General features: G+C 35.4%; 2 protein-coding genes across 2 annotated transcripts; one reads left to right on the top strand and one right to left on the bottom strand.

The window, feature by feature from the left end:
• Nucleotides 1–9,409: 9,409 nt before the first annotated feature.
• LOC149631004 (uncharacterized) lies at nucleotides 9,410–13,177 on the bottom strand. Its single transcript, XM_089851240.1, has 5 exons — nucleotides 12,845–13,177; nucleotides 10,056–10,127; nucleotides 9,906–9,992; nucleotides 9,768–9,835; nucleotides 9,410–9,704 (listed from the first exon to the last, which is right to left on the bottom strand). The coding sequence occupies exons 2-5, from the start codon at nucleotides 10,077–10,079 to the stop codon at nucleotides 9,506–9,508; spliced, it is 378 nt and encodes a 125-aa protein (XP_089707366.1). The 5' UTR covers nucleotides 10,080–10,127; nucleotides 12,845–13,177; the 3' UTR covers nucleotides 9,410–9,505.
• Nucleotides 13,178–13,420: 243 nt separating this feature from the next.
• LOC149631005 (uncharacterized) lies at nucleotides 13,421–14,707 on the top strand. Its single transcript, XM_089851205.1, has one exon. The coding sequence runs from the start codon at nucleotides 13,421–13,423 to the stop codon at nucleotides 14,705–14,707; it is 1,287 nt and encodes a 428-aa protein (XP_089707331.1).
• The last annotated feature ends 1,392 nt before the right edge of the window (nucleotides 14,708–16,099 follow it).

A 16,099-nucleotide genomic window follows, 5' to 3' on the forward strand; every position in this document is an offset into this window, starting at 1 on the left:
CTTCCCATCAACAAAAATTTCATAATCACTGTTGGAAAACCAACTTTCACCTGAGTAGACAATGACAGGCCCATTCAAAACCCTTTGTACAAGTATCCTTTTACAAAAAAACTATTGTAGTTCTCCTTAAAAAGGCCAGGAACCAACAGGAGAGTGTAAGCCCGTTTTAAGCCTATTAAAAGATAATATGTATTTTCAACAAATGGCGATTCTTTTTATTTGATATCTTACTCTGTTGTTCTCTGGGATTATCATTAGCGAGCACTTGCTCCATTATTTACGCTCTTAGTGCCACCGATTCTTTTAGGTTCATTCCCGAGATTTTATTGCCATGTGCTTTCAGAGAAAAATCTAACTTTTCTTTTATATTTATTTCCGTAATACGTTCAAACTCCACAAAAATCTAAATTGAGAATTTGTCGTTATTTAAAAATTTCCATCTATAAGATTTTTTTAGATGGTTTCATAATTTGATTCACCTGTCTAAGATCACGCAACGCTGGATATTCAGCCAAAACCTGATCAACAGGTTTTTTCTCCTTTAAAATATAATTCCGGCGATCTTGGAAAGTTCTGTCCATCTTGACATCTATTACCTGCCAATCAATATTTGTTTTCGCCATTTCTACTTTCATGGATTTTTTAATAGCAGCCATGCTTTCTTTATCCTCGAAATCCATTGATTTTACCTTAATTTGAGTTAACTTAATCTTAGACCATAATATATATAATATACGAAATAGGTTTTTCAAATTACAAGTTGTTTACTGCATTTTGTAATTTGGGATTTGGAAGTCCTCAATGGCGATTTGTTGGCTCGTTTCCTCAAAATCAAGGTTTGTGACCTATTCTTTGATTCTATCAATGGAGCTCTAAGTCGTGCCCCAGTGGGTGTTTCTACCAAAGGGGATCTGTTTTCTGACAACGTCACTGTTTTGACTAAAGAGGATGTATTTTCTGGCAAGGTAGATGATTCTATCATGGGGGATTTATCTTCTGTCAAGGTGGATGATTCTATCATGAGGGATTTATTTTCTGGCAAGGTGGCGAGGTGGATGATTCTTTCATATGGGATCTAGTTTCAGGCGAGCTGGTTGATTCTATCATAGGAGATCTAGTTTCTGACAAGGTGGTTGATTCTATTGTAGGGGATCTATTTTCTGACAAGGTGGTTGATTCTATTGTGGGGGATCTATTTTCTGACAAAGTGGTTGATTCAATCGTAGGGGATCTATTTTCCGAAAAGGTGGTTGATTCTATTGTAGGGGATCTATTTTCTGACAAGGTGGTTGATTCTATTGTAGGGGATCTATTTTCTGACAAGGTGGTTGATTCTATTGTAGGGGATCTATTTTCTGACAAGGTGGTTGATTCTATTGTAGGGGATCTATTTTCTGACAAGGTTGTTGATTCTATTGTAGGGGATCTATTTTTCGACAAGGTGGTTGGTTGCTCAAAGAAAGATGGTGTTTCTATAACGGAATCCAGTTCCAAAACTGTCGCCAGTTCAGAATCATCGACCTCAACTTGCTTTTCAGCAATAGCTTCAGAAGTGTCTAAAATAAATCAAATTTGCTGAGTTTTTCAAGGTTTCGGCTCTTGTATTAGTTAAACAAGCGTATCACAAACATGCTTACTTTTCTTGTATGTTGATTTTCCATATTTAGCTTTGGCATTTTTTACCATGTCTACTTCTTTCAGGGTTAAACGAAAATTTTTAAATTTAGCACGTAGCTGTTTGTACCATTTCTCCTTTAAATCAAAATATAAAACATTTGATTTTGCAGTGTTTACGGTTTAATGCTCAAAACAAAGCAGGGCAATAGCTAGCTTGAAATAATATAGAATACTCATGAACCAACTTCTTTAGTCTAAGGGGTGAAAAAAGGTTCGCTTTACTAGAATCCAGTCTATTATAAACACTTATTTGCTTAAATTAACTGTTTATAGTAATTCCAAGTTGGGTTTTATTTTTTATAAGACCTATTTGACTACTCGTAAATTATTGGACACATTCAGTTAAGACTTAATTGTTTCATTTCCGTTTTACTTCAATGTTGTAAAACTATTGGTTTTCCCACTTTTTTTAACCAACTGAACACAATATTTGTCCAGCAAAAACTAACATCATTTCCCCAAGGGAAACTAATTCCTTTCAATCAGAGATTAGACTTTTACGCAATTTTTTTAATTTTATGGAAAAATTCTCAAACATCTAAGAACTGAAGCAGGGAAAAACTCTACAACTGTCCAAGGAAACGTTTCCTTACTATAAAGAAAAGCATCCCAACTTACATAACCTTCTCCTGGAAGTTGTCTTAGGTGTTGATATGTTAACACCAACTTTTTGGCTACGTACAGACTGTTAAAAAAGTCTTTGCGCGTTGCAGTTTTCGCACATATTTTACTATATTTCAAAAACTATTCAAGCTAGCGCTCTGGAATAAAGTGCGTTATAAAAGTTTCGCATTTCTCTTTCATATTTTAACCGTTTCACAGTTGTCCTTTGCATACTTCTACCGGAAACCGGAAATGTCAAAATTATCAACTTTGAAAATATTGGATTCTCGAGGATATAAATGCGATTTTCGGATTCCTTGGGGTCGATTCATATTTGAAAAGTTTTCACCAAATTCAATTCGGATGAATAGGTCACGAGTAATCAGCCTTTATTCAAAATCTGGCAACTTCGATTTAAATGGCGATAATTCACAATCGAGTATCGAATCTTTGTTAGATGTTATGGCACTTTATGCATATATATATGATTGGTCTTGTGGCGCGATACTTTGAAACAATTCAGACGCTCGTTAAAGGGATGGTGAAGTGGAAAATTAAGTAATTTTTTATTGATTCTTACATAAGACCAATCTGCATAGTGAATTATCAGGAAATAACACCGAACGATTTTTATACGTCAATTAGTTTGAAATTTCATGGATTATTTTAAATAAGGATCTCCGACCAGTCGCCTAGAGCCCTGTCCTTTTATAAACAATTTTCTCGTGGCACGTTCCGCGTTGAATCAATTTATCGCGAGATTTGAAAATATTTGCGTGATGTGACAATTGTGGCGCGAGACATGGAGCGTGCCACGAGAATTGTGTTAACAAAAAGGCACGGCGTTACGCGATTGGTCGTAGGTCCTTATTTAAAATTATTCATAAAATCTTAGCCTAATTTGAATATTAAAATCAATGGGAGGTATTTCCTAAATTTTTCATTATGCAGACTGGTCTTATAAGAACCGATAAAAAATCACTTTAATTTCCACTTCCCCCTCCCTTTAAGAGAAAACTCGCGTCTTTTGAAGAGGAGAAGCGGATTGAAAATATTGTTATTTGGGCCATGATATCATAATATTTAGAACTCATATTAATTACGTCTAGGTCTTCAGCCCGACTCATTGAAGCCTAGTGAAAATCTCATTCATGATGGCATATGCGCTTCAGGAGATCCCTTCAAATAGACATATTCGACTATTCCATTTAAGAAACAACCTCAGAGGAGATGGCTTCTATAAGTTCTATGCTAGGAAGGTTGGCTACGCGATTGAGCTTCGCTAAACGGAGCCTGGGGTTGCCTATAGCCTCCCGCGGATAGAGCAAATGTCAGGCCATTGAAAGATTTTATTTTAGAGGTAGGAATAGGACAGAGTAATCTAGGCGCGCGTCAAAGTCCCGGACCCCCTTCCTCGGGACGGTGGGATATGAAAGAAGAGGCGGCTCATAACGACAGAGGAAAAAAGGAATTACGTATTTTTCGCCGTCCCAGTCAGTAACGTCATAAAAACCTAGTTTAAGTGAGCCAATCTGAAATTTTAAACTTCTAATTACGTGTTGGAGGTAGGAGCTGTATACTGGGCTATGAGTCGGACTGAATTAAACACTAACCGTTCTCTATTCCTACTTCTAAAATTAAATATATCTCTGGTGAGGCTTAATAATAAAGCCGACCGCAACCAAAGCATGGGAAAGGCGTATTTCAAAACTGACGTTCAAAGCTACCGATGGAAAAGCCTAAAAACTAAATGGAAAAAATGAAAGCCGGTAACAATTATCACAACTAAAAATAACAGCTAACAGCTAAACCGAGCCCGAACGGTAAAAACTTGAAGTTGGTCTCTGCGCTGCTGGTCTGCTACTCCTTTTGTTTATTTTCTATGGCAAAAAACACTATTTTTGGGCATCGAGGGGTAGTAAAAAAAAAACATCAATGCAGTTACTTGCTCGATCATTTATATAAATTGTAACCATCTTAACCCAAAAATCGAATTAAATTTACAATTAATCATTAAATTAATAACGAAATCCCTTAAATTAACATTATAAATATATTTCTAGCCCTTTAAACTTAAACTTATCCCTTTAAAATAAACTGAAAAGAGATTCTTTCGTACAATAGAAGAGGAACTAGCCCCTCAATGTTGACACAAAACTTTCTAGAACGATCCTATACCCCTATATCCATAGTGTAAAATGAAATACCTAGCAACTAAAATACTTTCCAAGAACCCAGAGAAATGTCACGCTGATTTAGACCCCAAGCAACAAGACCTTGAGTCACTATCCTGGTACCTGGCCCGAGAAACTTCTAGAACATTTTTTTTAACCCTTAAACTGACCAATCCCCATTTGGTCCCAGATTTAAAAGTTTTACCTATTCGTTGATAACATGAATCCGCCCGGCTACGTAATAAATATGGTCCACTATTCGCCAAACCGAAGTCAATCAACAAACGTCATTGTCCCAGAAATCCTTGCGAGAAGCTAGAAGTTATATATACGAAGTCCCTCCTGTCCCACCCTCAGTCGATTCCTGAACTGCTTAATGAAACCCTGTCGGCTCATCCTTAAGAAACCCTTAGAAATCCGGAGTATTATTTTATATCGGAGATATTTTTTATTCATTTTGATACCTTTATTTTTCATCAATTTGAATCCCCAAGTATTCGGAAGAGAATCGGAGAGATTTTTTATTCAATTTGATACCTTTATTTTTCGTCAATTTGAATCCATGATTTTTTGGAGAAACTCGGAAACATTTTTTTTAAACCCCTAAGTTAAAGAAGAGAAGGAGCGCGAGAACGCGAGATATTAAAAGAAAAAGAAAATAATTAACCCTTATATCGTGAAACCTGAAAAAAGATCCTGAATTAAAACCCTTAAAACGCGAGAAAAGAAAAAAGATCCTGAACCCTTAAGAAAAATATGGAAAAGAGGAGCAACTTGTCATAAGAAATTAAAAAATTGAAACTATTTTGATAAACTGACTTGAAACTATGGTTAAAGAACTGAGATTATTGTTGACGGATTGATTCATTTTTTTTAAAATCTTAACTTTTTATTTTTTGAACATTATTGTTTTTATTGCATAACTACACGATTTGAATCTAAACAACCCCTAAAATTTAAATTTGAAACTTAAAGGAGGCATTCTATAGAGTATATTACTTTTGATTTTTGTTTAATTTTTTTATTTTGACCCCTATAAAAGACGGTGGAAATTTATGAACAAGATTGAATATTATGTTGAATATTAAAATTTGGATTAGAATCTATTTTGACTCTCAATTGACACATACCATCAAAAACGCGGTCACTTTTGATTCAGAAATTTTATAAGCCCCTCGTTCCCGTTAAAAGGCCTTAACTCTCCACAACTGACTGCATTCTAACATCTTGTCTAGCGTTAGCGAGGTTGAATCATAAGTGAAAAGAGGTAGGTGTTTATCTTATACTCTAACCCCTCTAATAAGAATCGAACACTCCACCTTACCCCCATAAAATCTTAAAAAGCATAAAGAAAAGGCTTATAAAATATATTACTTCGGGCGTGATAAATGCAGTTAGGGAGTAATGGGGATATTAGGGAATTTTGTGTTTTAAGACTTTTATTATGAGGGAAAGAAGACATGCCTTTTTTGAAGAATTGTTCGAAAACTTTTATTATCTTTATTAATAATTAGTTAAAAGCTGACACATATTAATAAAATTTGGAGGAAAATTTTCAAATAACAATACTTCCTACGAGTTTCAAATTACAAGACTTCCTTCGAGTTTTAAATTAAAGATAGTTCGTTTGCTTTATTGAACTATTTATTACAAACAAGACTGTCACTTTCAGTTTCAATTGTTGCTTTATATTTTACTTAACCTCCCCTTGCCCTTAAACACTTCTTTTATTTAATGAGAGACATAAACACTAAATAGGGCTCAAGTCGGTCGAAAGAGCGGCCCCGTGAAAAGCGTCACTTCCTTCGTTCGCCCGAAATCTTGCAACGAGTCGGGACGCATGGGCTGGTCAATTGTCCTTCAGAGCCTGAAACCATACACTAAAACTATTTTTTATGTTAGATAAGAATAATTGTTAGCTTATTAATTATATTAATTCCGGTCACGATTAGAGCTGGTTAATCTTACGCAGAAAAGAATACCAGCGAACCGAGCGGATCTGTTGAATATTACAATTCTTTACCTCCTAATTTCATTAGACTTTATGTCTGTCTTTAAGAATAAGACTAAGAATGTTTTTAAAGGGAGGTTGAAGTGAAAAAATGTGTTTTTATCGATTCTTCTACTAATTATGAGACTATTCTGCATAGTGAAACATCCAGGAAATATCTCAGAATGATTCTAAAATTCAAATTCGGTTTAGGTTTTATGGATAATTTAAAATAATAACTTTCGACCGATCGCGTAAAGCCCTGCCTTCCTGTTGACAAAATTCTCGTGACACGCTCCATGCCCAATGGAATTTAACGCAAGATTTAATAAAAGTTTCTCACGATGTGACAATCGTGGTGTGCGTGATATAGAGCGGGCAACGGAAATTTTGTTAACAGGATGGCAGGGTGTTAAGCGATTGGTCAGACTTGCTTATTTCAAATTATCTATAAAATCTGAGAATAATTTGAATTTTAAAATCATTCGGAGACTTTATTTCCTGGAACTTTCACTATGCAAAATGGACTTATAATTAGAAGAAGAATCGATAAAAAATCACTTAATTTTCCTCTTCATCCTCCCTTTAAAGGCTAGGGGAGGTCCATTAAAAATCAAGCAACAATTAAAACTGAAAGTGACTGCCTTGTTTGTAAAAAATAGTTCAATAAAGCACACGAACATTCTTCAATTTGAAACTCGAAGGAAGTCTTATTATTTGAAAATTTTCGTCCAAATAATTTTATAGATATTTTTCAACTTTTAAAGAAATTAAAAGTTATTCGAAATAGCTTTAAACAGGCTTGTTTTCTTTCCTTCACAATAAATCTTTTAAAACACAAAATTCCCTAATATCCCATTACCTCCATAAGTTAGTGTTTTTGCCATAGAAAATAAACAAAAGGAGAATTTTCCTCCAAATTTTATTAATATTTGTCAGCTTTTAACTAATTATTAAAAAAGATAATAAAAGTTTTCGAAAAATTCTTCAAAAAAGGCATGTCTTCTTTCCCTCATAATAAGAGTCTTAAAACACAAAATTCCCTAATATCCCCATTACTCCCTAACTGCATTTATCACGCCCGAAGTAATATATTTATATAAATGATCGAGCAAGTAACTGCATTGATGTTTTTTTTTCACTACCCCTCGATGCCCAAAAATAGTGTTTTTGCCATAGAAAATAAACAAAAGGAGTAGCAGACCAGCAGCGCAGAGACCAACTTCAAGTTTTTACCGTTCGGGCTCGGTTTAGCTGTTAGCTGTTATTTTTAGTTGTGATAATTGTTACCGGCTTTCATTTTTTCCATTTAGTTTTTAGGCTTTTCCATCGGTAGCTTTGAACGTCAGTTTTGAAATACGCCTTTCCCATGCTTTGCTTGCGGTCTACTTTATTATTAAGCCTCACGAGAGATATATTTAATTTTAGAAGTAGGAATAGAGAACGGTTAGTGTTTAATTCAGTCCGACTCATAGCCCAGTATACAGCTCCTACCTCCAACACGTAATTAGAAGTTTAAAATTTCAGATTGGCTCACTTAAACTAGGTTTTTATGACGTTACTGACTGGGACGGCGAAAAATACGTAATTCCTTTTTTCCTCTGTCGTTATGAGCCGCCTCTTCTTTCATATCCCACCGTCCCGAGGAAGGGGGTCCGGGACTTTGATGCGCGCCTAGATTACTCTGTCCTATTCCTACCTCTAAAATAAAATCTTTCAATGGCCTGACATTTGCTCTATCCGCGGGAGGCTATAGGCAACCCCAGGCTCCGTTTAGCGAAGCTCAATCGCGTAGCCAACCTTCCTAGCATAGAACTTATAGAAGCCATCTCCTCTGAGGTTGTTTCTTAAATGGAATAATCGAATATGTCTATTTGAAGGGATCTCCTGAAGCGCATATGCCATCATGAATGAGATTTTCACTAGGCTTCAATGAGTCGGGCTGAAGACCTAGACGTAATTAATATGAGTTCTAAATATTATGATATCATGGCCCAAATAACAATATTTTCAATCCGCTTCTCCTCTTCAAAAGACGCGAGTTTTCTCTTAAAGGGAGGGGGAAGTGGAAATTAAAGTGATTTTTTATCGGTTCTTATAAGACCAGTCTGCATGATGAAAAATTTAGGAAATACCTCCCATTGATTTTAATATTCAAATTAGGCTAAGATTTTATGAATAATTTTAAATAAGGACCTCCGACCAATCGCGTAACGCCGTGCCTTTTTGTTAACACAATTCTCGTGGCACGCTCCATGTCTCGCGCCACAATTGTCACATCACGCAAATATTTTCAAATCTCGCGATAAATTGATTCAACGCGGAACGTGCCACGAGAAAATTGTTTATAAAAGGACAGGGCTCTACGCGATTGGTCGGAGATCCTTATTTAAAATAATCCATGAAATTTCAAACTAATTGACGTATAAGAATCGTTCGGTGTTATTTCCTGATAATTCACTATGCAGATTGGTCTTATGTAAGAATCAATAAAAAATTACTTAATTTTCCACTTCACCATCCCTTTAACGAGCGTCTGAATTGTTTCAAAGTATCGCGCCACAAGACCAATCATATATATATGCATAAAGTGCCATAACATCTAACAAAGATTCGATACTCGATTGTGAATTATCGCCATTTAAATCGAAGTTGCCAGATTTTGAATAAAGGCTGATTTCTCGTGACCTATTCATCCGAATTGAATTTGGTGAAAACTTTTCAAATATGAATCGACCCCAAGGAATCCGAAAATCGCATTTATATCCTCGAGAATCCAATATTTTCAAAGTTGATAATTTTGACATTTCCGGTTTCCGGTATAAGTATGCAAAGGACAACTGTGAAACGGGTAAAATATGAAAGAGAAATGCAAAACTTATATAATGCACTTTATTCCAGAGCGCTAGCTAGAATTGTTTTTGAAATATAGTAAAATATGTGCGAAAACTGCAACGCGCAAAGACTTTTTTAACAGTCTGTACATATGAGATGCAGGATACCTAATATTTGAATTGTTAAAAGTCAGAACCCATACTATCTTCTCAAGATACTTTTAAACTTACAAGGAATATCTTCTCAAAATATCATTGAACAATGTGTTAACGAGCTCTTTATTTAGTTTTATCCTACTATCTTCACTAAGACTATTATATCTATCTGGATTTTTATAAACCTCAGGTAAATCAGGCAAAGTATAATTCAAACTGAACTCTGTCCTTGATCCGCATCCAACCCCTTGTTTTTGGTCTTGCACCAGCCTATAAAGTGTAATCGCTGATTAAATTCTTCTGATATTATTTTACTTTTTTATTATATTTTACCAAGAAACCGTGTTTGGTTCATTTTCATTTTCTTCGTCTATCATTTTAGCATTTGCAATGTCCAAATTCTAAGCAAAATTCAATAAATTTTAATAGGCCTTACAAAATCAGCTCTCTTAAAACAAAAACAGAAAAAACCTCAAGTTTATTTGAAGCAAAATTCCCATCATGTTCTAGTCCAATTCTTTTCTCCTTATGCAGCACTTCTTCGTGGTTTTTTTTACTCTATTACAAATACATCTCTATTACAAAATATGGCGATTCCTTGAAGGTGCGTTAGGTTCTTACTTTATTGACAACCACGATTTTCATAAAATTATGAAATTCCGTTGTTTCATCGATATCAATGTGTGTTTGAAACTGTTCATCAAAAACCCAAAAAATGGATTGATTTGTTTAAAAGTAATTAGCATAAGAGCAGAAGTAAAACTAAAACATCAATGTATGCAGTAACTTAAAAGCTCTCATTCTTTAATTGTTAACTGAAAATGTTATAAGGTTAGCGTAACCAAGGCGTAAACCTTCTGTGCCCAGATACAATTCTTTTGGAGCGCGTGGTACCTTTAGAAAGCTTCGAGCCTATGCATGGTTAACGTTATTTCGCGGTAAAACATATTTTAATTCTTTAAAGGGATAGTTGCGTTTATCTACATGTGGAGAAAAGAAACATGAAAAAGAAAGTTCTTCGAAGAACCGTTTAAGAAAATATATCGTGGCAATAGCTAACTTATTATCACTGTGTATAGATTAAACAACACGAAGCCCATCCTTTTTTATAGTGCTGTAGCCGCTTTCCTCATCCGCCCATTCTAACCCCAAAACCGGAGTTTAGAGAAAATATTTGGATCTAAAACATTTTAAATTTTAACTCCGTGTGGTTATATAATAACCAAAGGAGTAATGGGCTGATACCCAGTTACTTAGTTTTTTATCTAGTATAATGCATGCGATAAGGCAGTGCAAGCGATTCCATGGATATTACATTTGTAAAGGGGACTAGTAAAACTGACCGCTTTGATAATTCAAAAATCGAGGCAAGAGTTCAGTATAAAGCTCGAGTTCTAAAAGGAGTTATTAAACGTATCTTATAATAGTTTGTAGAAGTGTAGAATCATTTTTAAACTCTGAACAGAAATGAATAATTAAGCTTTTTTTTATAGTCCCGTATAAGTATATATTGTCCCTGACTTTCAACAGTCCCACACCAGAAGTTACAGAACCAGTTTTCGTGTACATATACATGTACTGAAAGCCTTCCATCACTGGGAGGCGATTCGATACGGTGGGGTTGTTTTCGAAATTACATAGACATCGGAAAAGCCTTCAATTGACCTCAGTAAGTTGATGGATTTAGTTCTTTTTTGACCCAAAGAAAATATACGCTCCACTGCTCCTGGAATGGAAGCTATGTCTGGGGGTTGGGTTGACCAAGGAACTTCCGGTCTATGCTATTTCAATGTAGCCGGAAATACCTCGGTCAACCGAGCCTGCCTTTGGAGCGTACTAGGAGGGGCCAGACAAAAATTTACACTAGAGGAAGCTACACTTTCCATTCCTGGGGCGTGTATCTTCTTTGTTTGACCTCAGTAAGTTGATGGATTTAGTTTTTTTTTTTGACAAACAGAATTCTGAAACTGGTTACGGCAAGGGTTTATTTCCCATTGTGTTGATTTTCTACGATTTACGGATTAGAGAAAAATGTATGCTAAGTTAGATATGGCACCTTACAGTGTCGTAGTCACTGTATTTCGCGTGTATTGAATTGGGCAGGCATTTCTCAAGTTTATGTGGCACCTTTCGTAACTTAATAGTGTATGCGAGCCACTGTATCGCCTTAGATCTTTATAGGGAGCTAACAGTTCTGACCCTGAAACGTCACACCCTTCTATCTCTTACTGGAGTTTCATCCCCACTAACGGTTGGAGACAGTATTCTACGCGCAAAAAATCCAACCAGAAAGGGACTGTGTGACGTCATACTATCGTCGTGAAAGAGAACTGCCTTAGACAGTATAGAATTTTTCGATCCTCATTGAAGGGAGAGTGAATGGGAGAGAATTGTGGTGAGGTGATATTTTTCGTTCGTGTATTTTAAAAGGAAGGAAATTATGAGAGTTAGGTTAAGCCATATACCCTCCCTTAAAAATTTCTCTTACCCGTCGACAATAAGAGTTTTACGCTCCCCTATTTTAACATTCAAAGAAATCGAGGGAAATTTTGAAAGCAAAAGCAAGTATTTACTGACCTTCTTTTTAGAATGGTCTTAAGGCACCGGGATATTACAATTATTGGATGTTTTACCGAATTCTTTCTCTTTCAAACTCTTCTGACCATAAGTTCATGTTTGAAATTTATAAGAAGCGATAAGTGTGCATCGGCATAAGTCTATTTTGTAAACTCATCGAGGGGATAATCACTAAAACTATCTGTTCTTCGATTCGCCGGAATACTACAATTACGGCATAAGAAAATTTATACGGGTTATAATTCTATGACCGTTTAGGGTAGGGCATCGAGGGGCTATTCACTCTGATTTTATGCACGGTAAATTATTTAAGCATTGTAAAAGATAGCGCTATTCACTCATTAGGGTAAGGTATAGAGGGGCTATCCACTCATTAGGGTAGGGTATAGAGGGGATATTCACTCGTACGATGTGGCTACTATTACGAGCCCATAGGTCGCCTTGTTTCCTTTAACTTCATAAGGATTAACGTAATGAAATCGATCGTTATAGCATTGCTCCGTAAAGCGTGCTGTGTCGGGCGCGTTAATTCTAGTAACAGGGCGACGCTATAACGGCTCGTTTTCGTCAAGATGTTGCCCAAGATTACTTAAAAATACTTCTAAAATATATGACAGTTAAATGTCAAATCATTCCTTTTTTTGTTCTATTTAGAAAGTGTTTCCATCCAAAAATATGCGCTACCACCCGACTAAGTTATCGTGTGCGAAATAACTTACGCAATTACCTTTATCGCTTTATAATGGCAACTTTCATAATCAACGTAATCATTTAATAATAGGTTTATAAATAAGCCTAAATTTCAAAAACGCTACAATTTAACTTTAACATACCTGATAAAATGTATTGGGTCCATAATATTCCTTGTACTTTTCGTCACTTTTTAGGTGTTGTATGAACGATGAATATGACGGATGTTTTAGTTCAATCTTTTTTTATTTTCATCGTGACACAGTAGTAGCGAAACCGTTGATGATGAAGTCATAATTTTTCTCCACTTAACGATCGAATAGTTCCGTTTCGCGTCCAAGTTTTCTTTGAAAAATTCGCGCCAAATTTTAACCACAGCTTCCGAAAACCTAAACTTCGCGCTTCTTATCTCTAGTTTTGGCGCCTATTTTGTTGCTATGGGCAGGTTTGACTCTTACTTTCTCTATTTGTCATTTACCTCCCCTCTTTGGTCGTTTCTGCTCCCTTAACCCACAAGCATTTTCCTTTTTTAAGAAAAACTCAGTAAACACTATAGGTAGATCAAGAAAACCTTGAACCTCAACCGCGAAGTGACAACCACGGCTTGAGTCAACCCTCAACATCCAACGGGTTTGCTTAACCTCGCAAATATAATAGCATTTCTATTAAACGAGTTGTTTTGCCTGCTTTTGGCAACGGTTCTGTTTCTTTTAACTCATATGGAAAACGCCCATGGACATGACCCTTATTTCAACATCGTTTACGGATTAGAGGGTTGTGGGAGATCTTTTGATAAAATATCAGCATATAGACGTCACGTTAGATATAAACACAAAGGTTTCTTGAGTAATGACGTAGGTGAAGCTGCTCCAAGTAATTCAAATGAAGGCTTAAATCAAGTTGGAGAAAATGAAATGGTTTATGAAGAAGGAATCGAAACCGAGAGACGAGATGACACCTTAAAACCCCCGGAAATTAGAGACATCCTAATTAAAATTATACTAAAATACAGGGAGCTACACCATTTACCTCAAGGAGTTGTGCAGTCCTTGACCAATGACATACTTGAGTTTTGCGAGCACTTGCTTACAAAAAATAACGAAGATATTCTCAACGTTTTAAAGTCAAAAGACATAGAAATCGACAAAAAAGACGTATTTGCGAATAACATAGAGGTCAGGGCAGCATCTGAAAGCTTAGACTCTATTTATAAAGTAAAATTGGCCTGTAAAAATCAGTACAATATGATTGAACCTATTCAGTATACTTTTGCCCAGTCAATAGATTCAAGAGATATAAAAGTATTTCATTACGTTCCAATAATCAGAGTTCTTGAAAAACTCTATTCTTCTGACGAAATGTATACTAAAACTGTTGATTTAAGGAAAATTCCAAAAGACTGTATTGGACACTTTTTACAAGGCACTGTGGCCAAGAGAATTCTACAGGAAAATTTGGATTATTCAAGCGAAACAATTCATCTTCAAATTTATCTAGATGAGTTTGAGCCAGTAAATCCCTTAGGGTCAAAAAGAGGTAAAAATAAAATTATGGGATGCTATTTTTCAGTTCTAAACCTCGAAGGAAAATATAGGTCTCAGTTGAGCGACATTCACTTAGTTTTTTTGGCGAAATCAACAGACATAGATAAATATGGCTTTCACGAAGTTTTGCAGCCGTTGTTTCACGACTTAAAACTTCTGTCGAAAGGCATTTTTCTTCAAGAAAAAGCTTTAAACCTCAAAGTAAATGCTTCTCTATTTTCCGGTGACAATCTCGGTCTTCACAAGCTCGGTGGCATTAATGCTAATTTTAGTAAAGAACGAATATGTCGATTCTGCATGATCAGAAAAGATGATATACCCGTTTACACCAAAGAGAGTCAATTAAAGGAAAGAACTCTCGATCTACACAGTACACAAATATCACTTAGACGGAATTGCCATAGACAAAAGTATGCGGACATTATATGGTGTGCGAAACGAAAGCCCCCTCATGAAACTTAAATATTTTGATATAACTAAACAGCTACCGCCTGACCCGATGCACGACTTGAAAGAAGGAGTTATTCCTTCAGTTTTGAAAGAAGTAATCAAACATATGATCACGAGCAATATTTTATCCCTGGAAATATTTAATGAAAAAATATCGTCTTTTAAATATGGAAAAACGGAACCTAACCATCCAGAAGCTCAAAATAGTAACGCCATTTTAGGAAATGGGAACTTTAAGGGATCGGCAAGCGAAATATTTTGCTTGTTCAGATTATTGCCATTTATATGTTACCCTTTGCTGCCGGACGAGAGTGACCAAAAGTGGTTGTGTTATTTAAAATTACGTGAAGTGGTTGATTATATATACGCGCACCACTTACACGAATCTTTCATTTCGAAACTGCAAATATTGATTGAGTCATTTTTAAACTCTATTACTCAGGTCTTTGGAGGAGACGTAATGACACCAAAATATCATTATTTAATACACTACCCCAAAGCTTTTCTTAAATACGGGCCATTGAGAAATATTTCTTGTATTCGATTCGAAAGTAAGCACAATTTCTTTAAGAAAATAGCTCTTACGTCGAATAACTACAAAAATATTACAAAAACTATGGCTTCGAGACATCAATACTACCACTGTTATAACACACTAGCGGAAAAACAGTACGGTATTCAAAAAACGTCAGCTGGGTGTTTAGTTGCGAAGGACAAGCTTCCATTACCTCTTCAATTTATTTTAAAAGATATGCCAGAAAAACTTTACTCAGTAAAAAACGCCAGTTACGATAACATGCGTTTCACTGTAGGATGTTTTTTGAGAAATGATTTGAATGAAATGGAAGTGAAAAGCTTCTTAGAAATTAAGTATATTTTTTCTGTTAATATGACCCTAAGATTATGTTGTTTATTGTACGATGTAAACAAATTCTCTGATCATCTGCATGCTTTTGAAATTACCCAGAAACATAACGAATGGCTAGTATGCACTCCTGAATCACGAGAACCTTACGAGTTGCTAGATAGATATGAAGTTGCAAACAAATATTATATTCCCTTGAAATCTAAATTTGTAAGTGAAGCAATTTAAATAAACATAAATATTTTATTATAGAGCGTGAGATTATGTTTCAAACATTTTACATTTTCCCTCTAAACCCCGTTGGAATTTCCATACTAAATAACTAAAAAAATGCACTTAAGAAATAAAATCCGAAGCACATCTTCAAAATGTGCTACTAAATAAGAAAAAATGCATTTCCCTTTATAATAAATGCACTTCCCTTTCCTTTTCAAATAAAAACTGCCTTTTTGGATAACCTGGATCTTCTTGGTCAATATGGTCAATGAGTTTCTCTCCAAACCGTCTCAAAGACCCTCCTTTGCGTTTCCAAGAAGAAT

This window comes from Phalangium opilio, unplaced genomic scaffold (assembly GCF_054372755.1).
Source record: "Phalangium opilio isolate 3A_F unplaced genomic scaffold, DU_Popi_V2 ptg000101l_1, whole genome shotgun sequence".
Lineage (NCBI taxonomy): Eukaryota > Metazoa > Arthropoda > Arachnida > Opiliones > Phalangiidae > Phalangium > Phalangium opilio.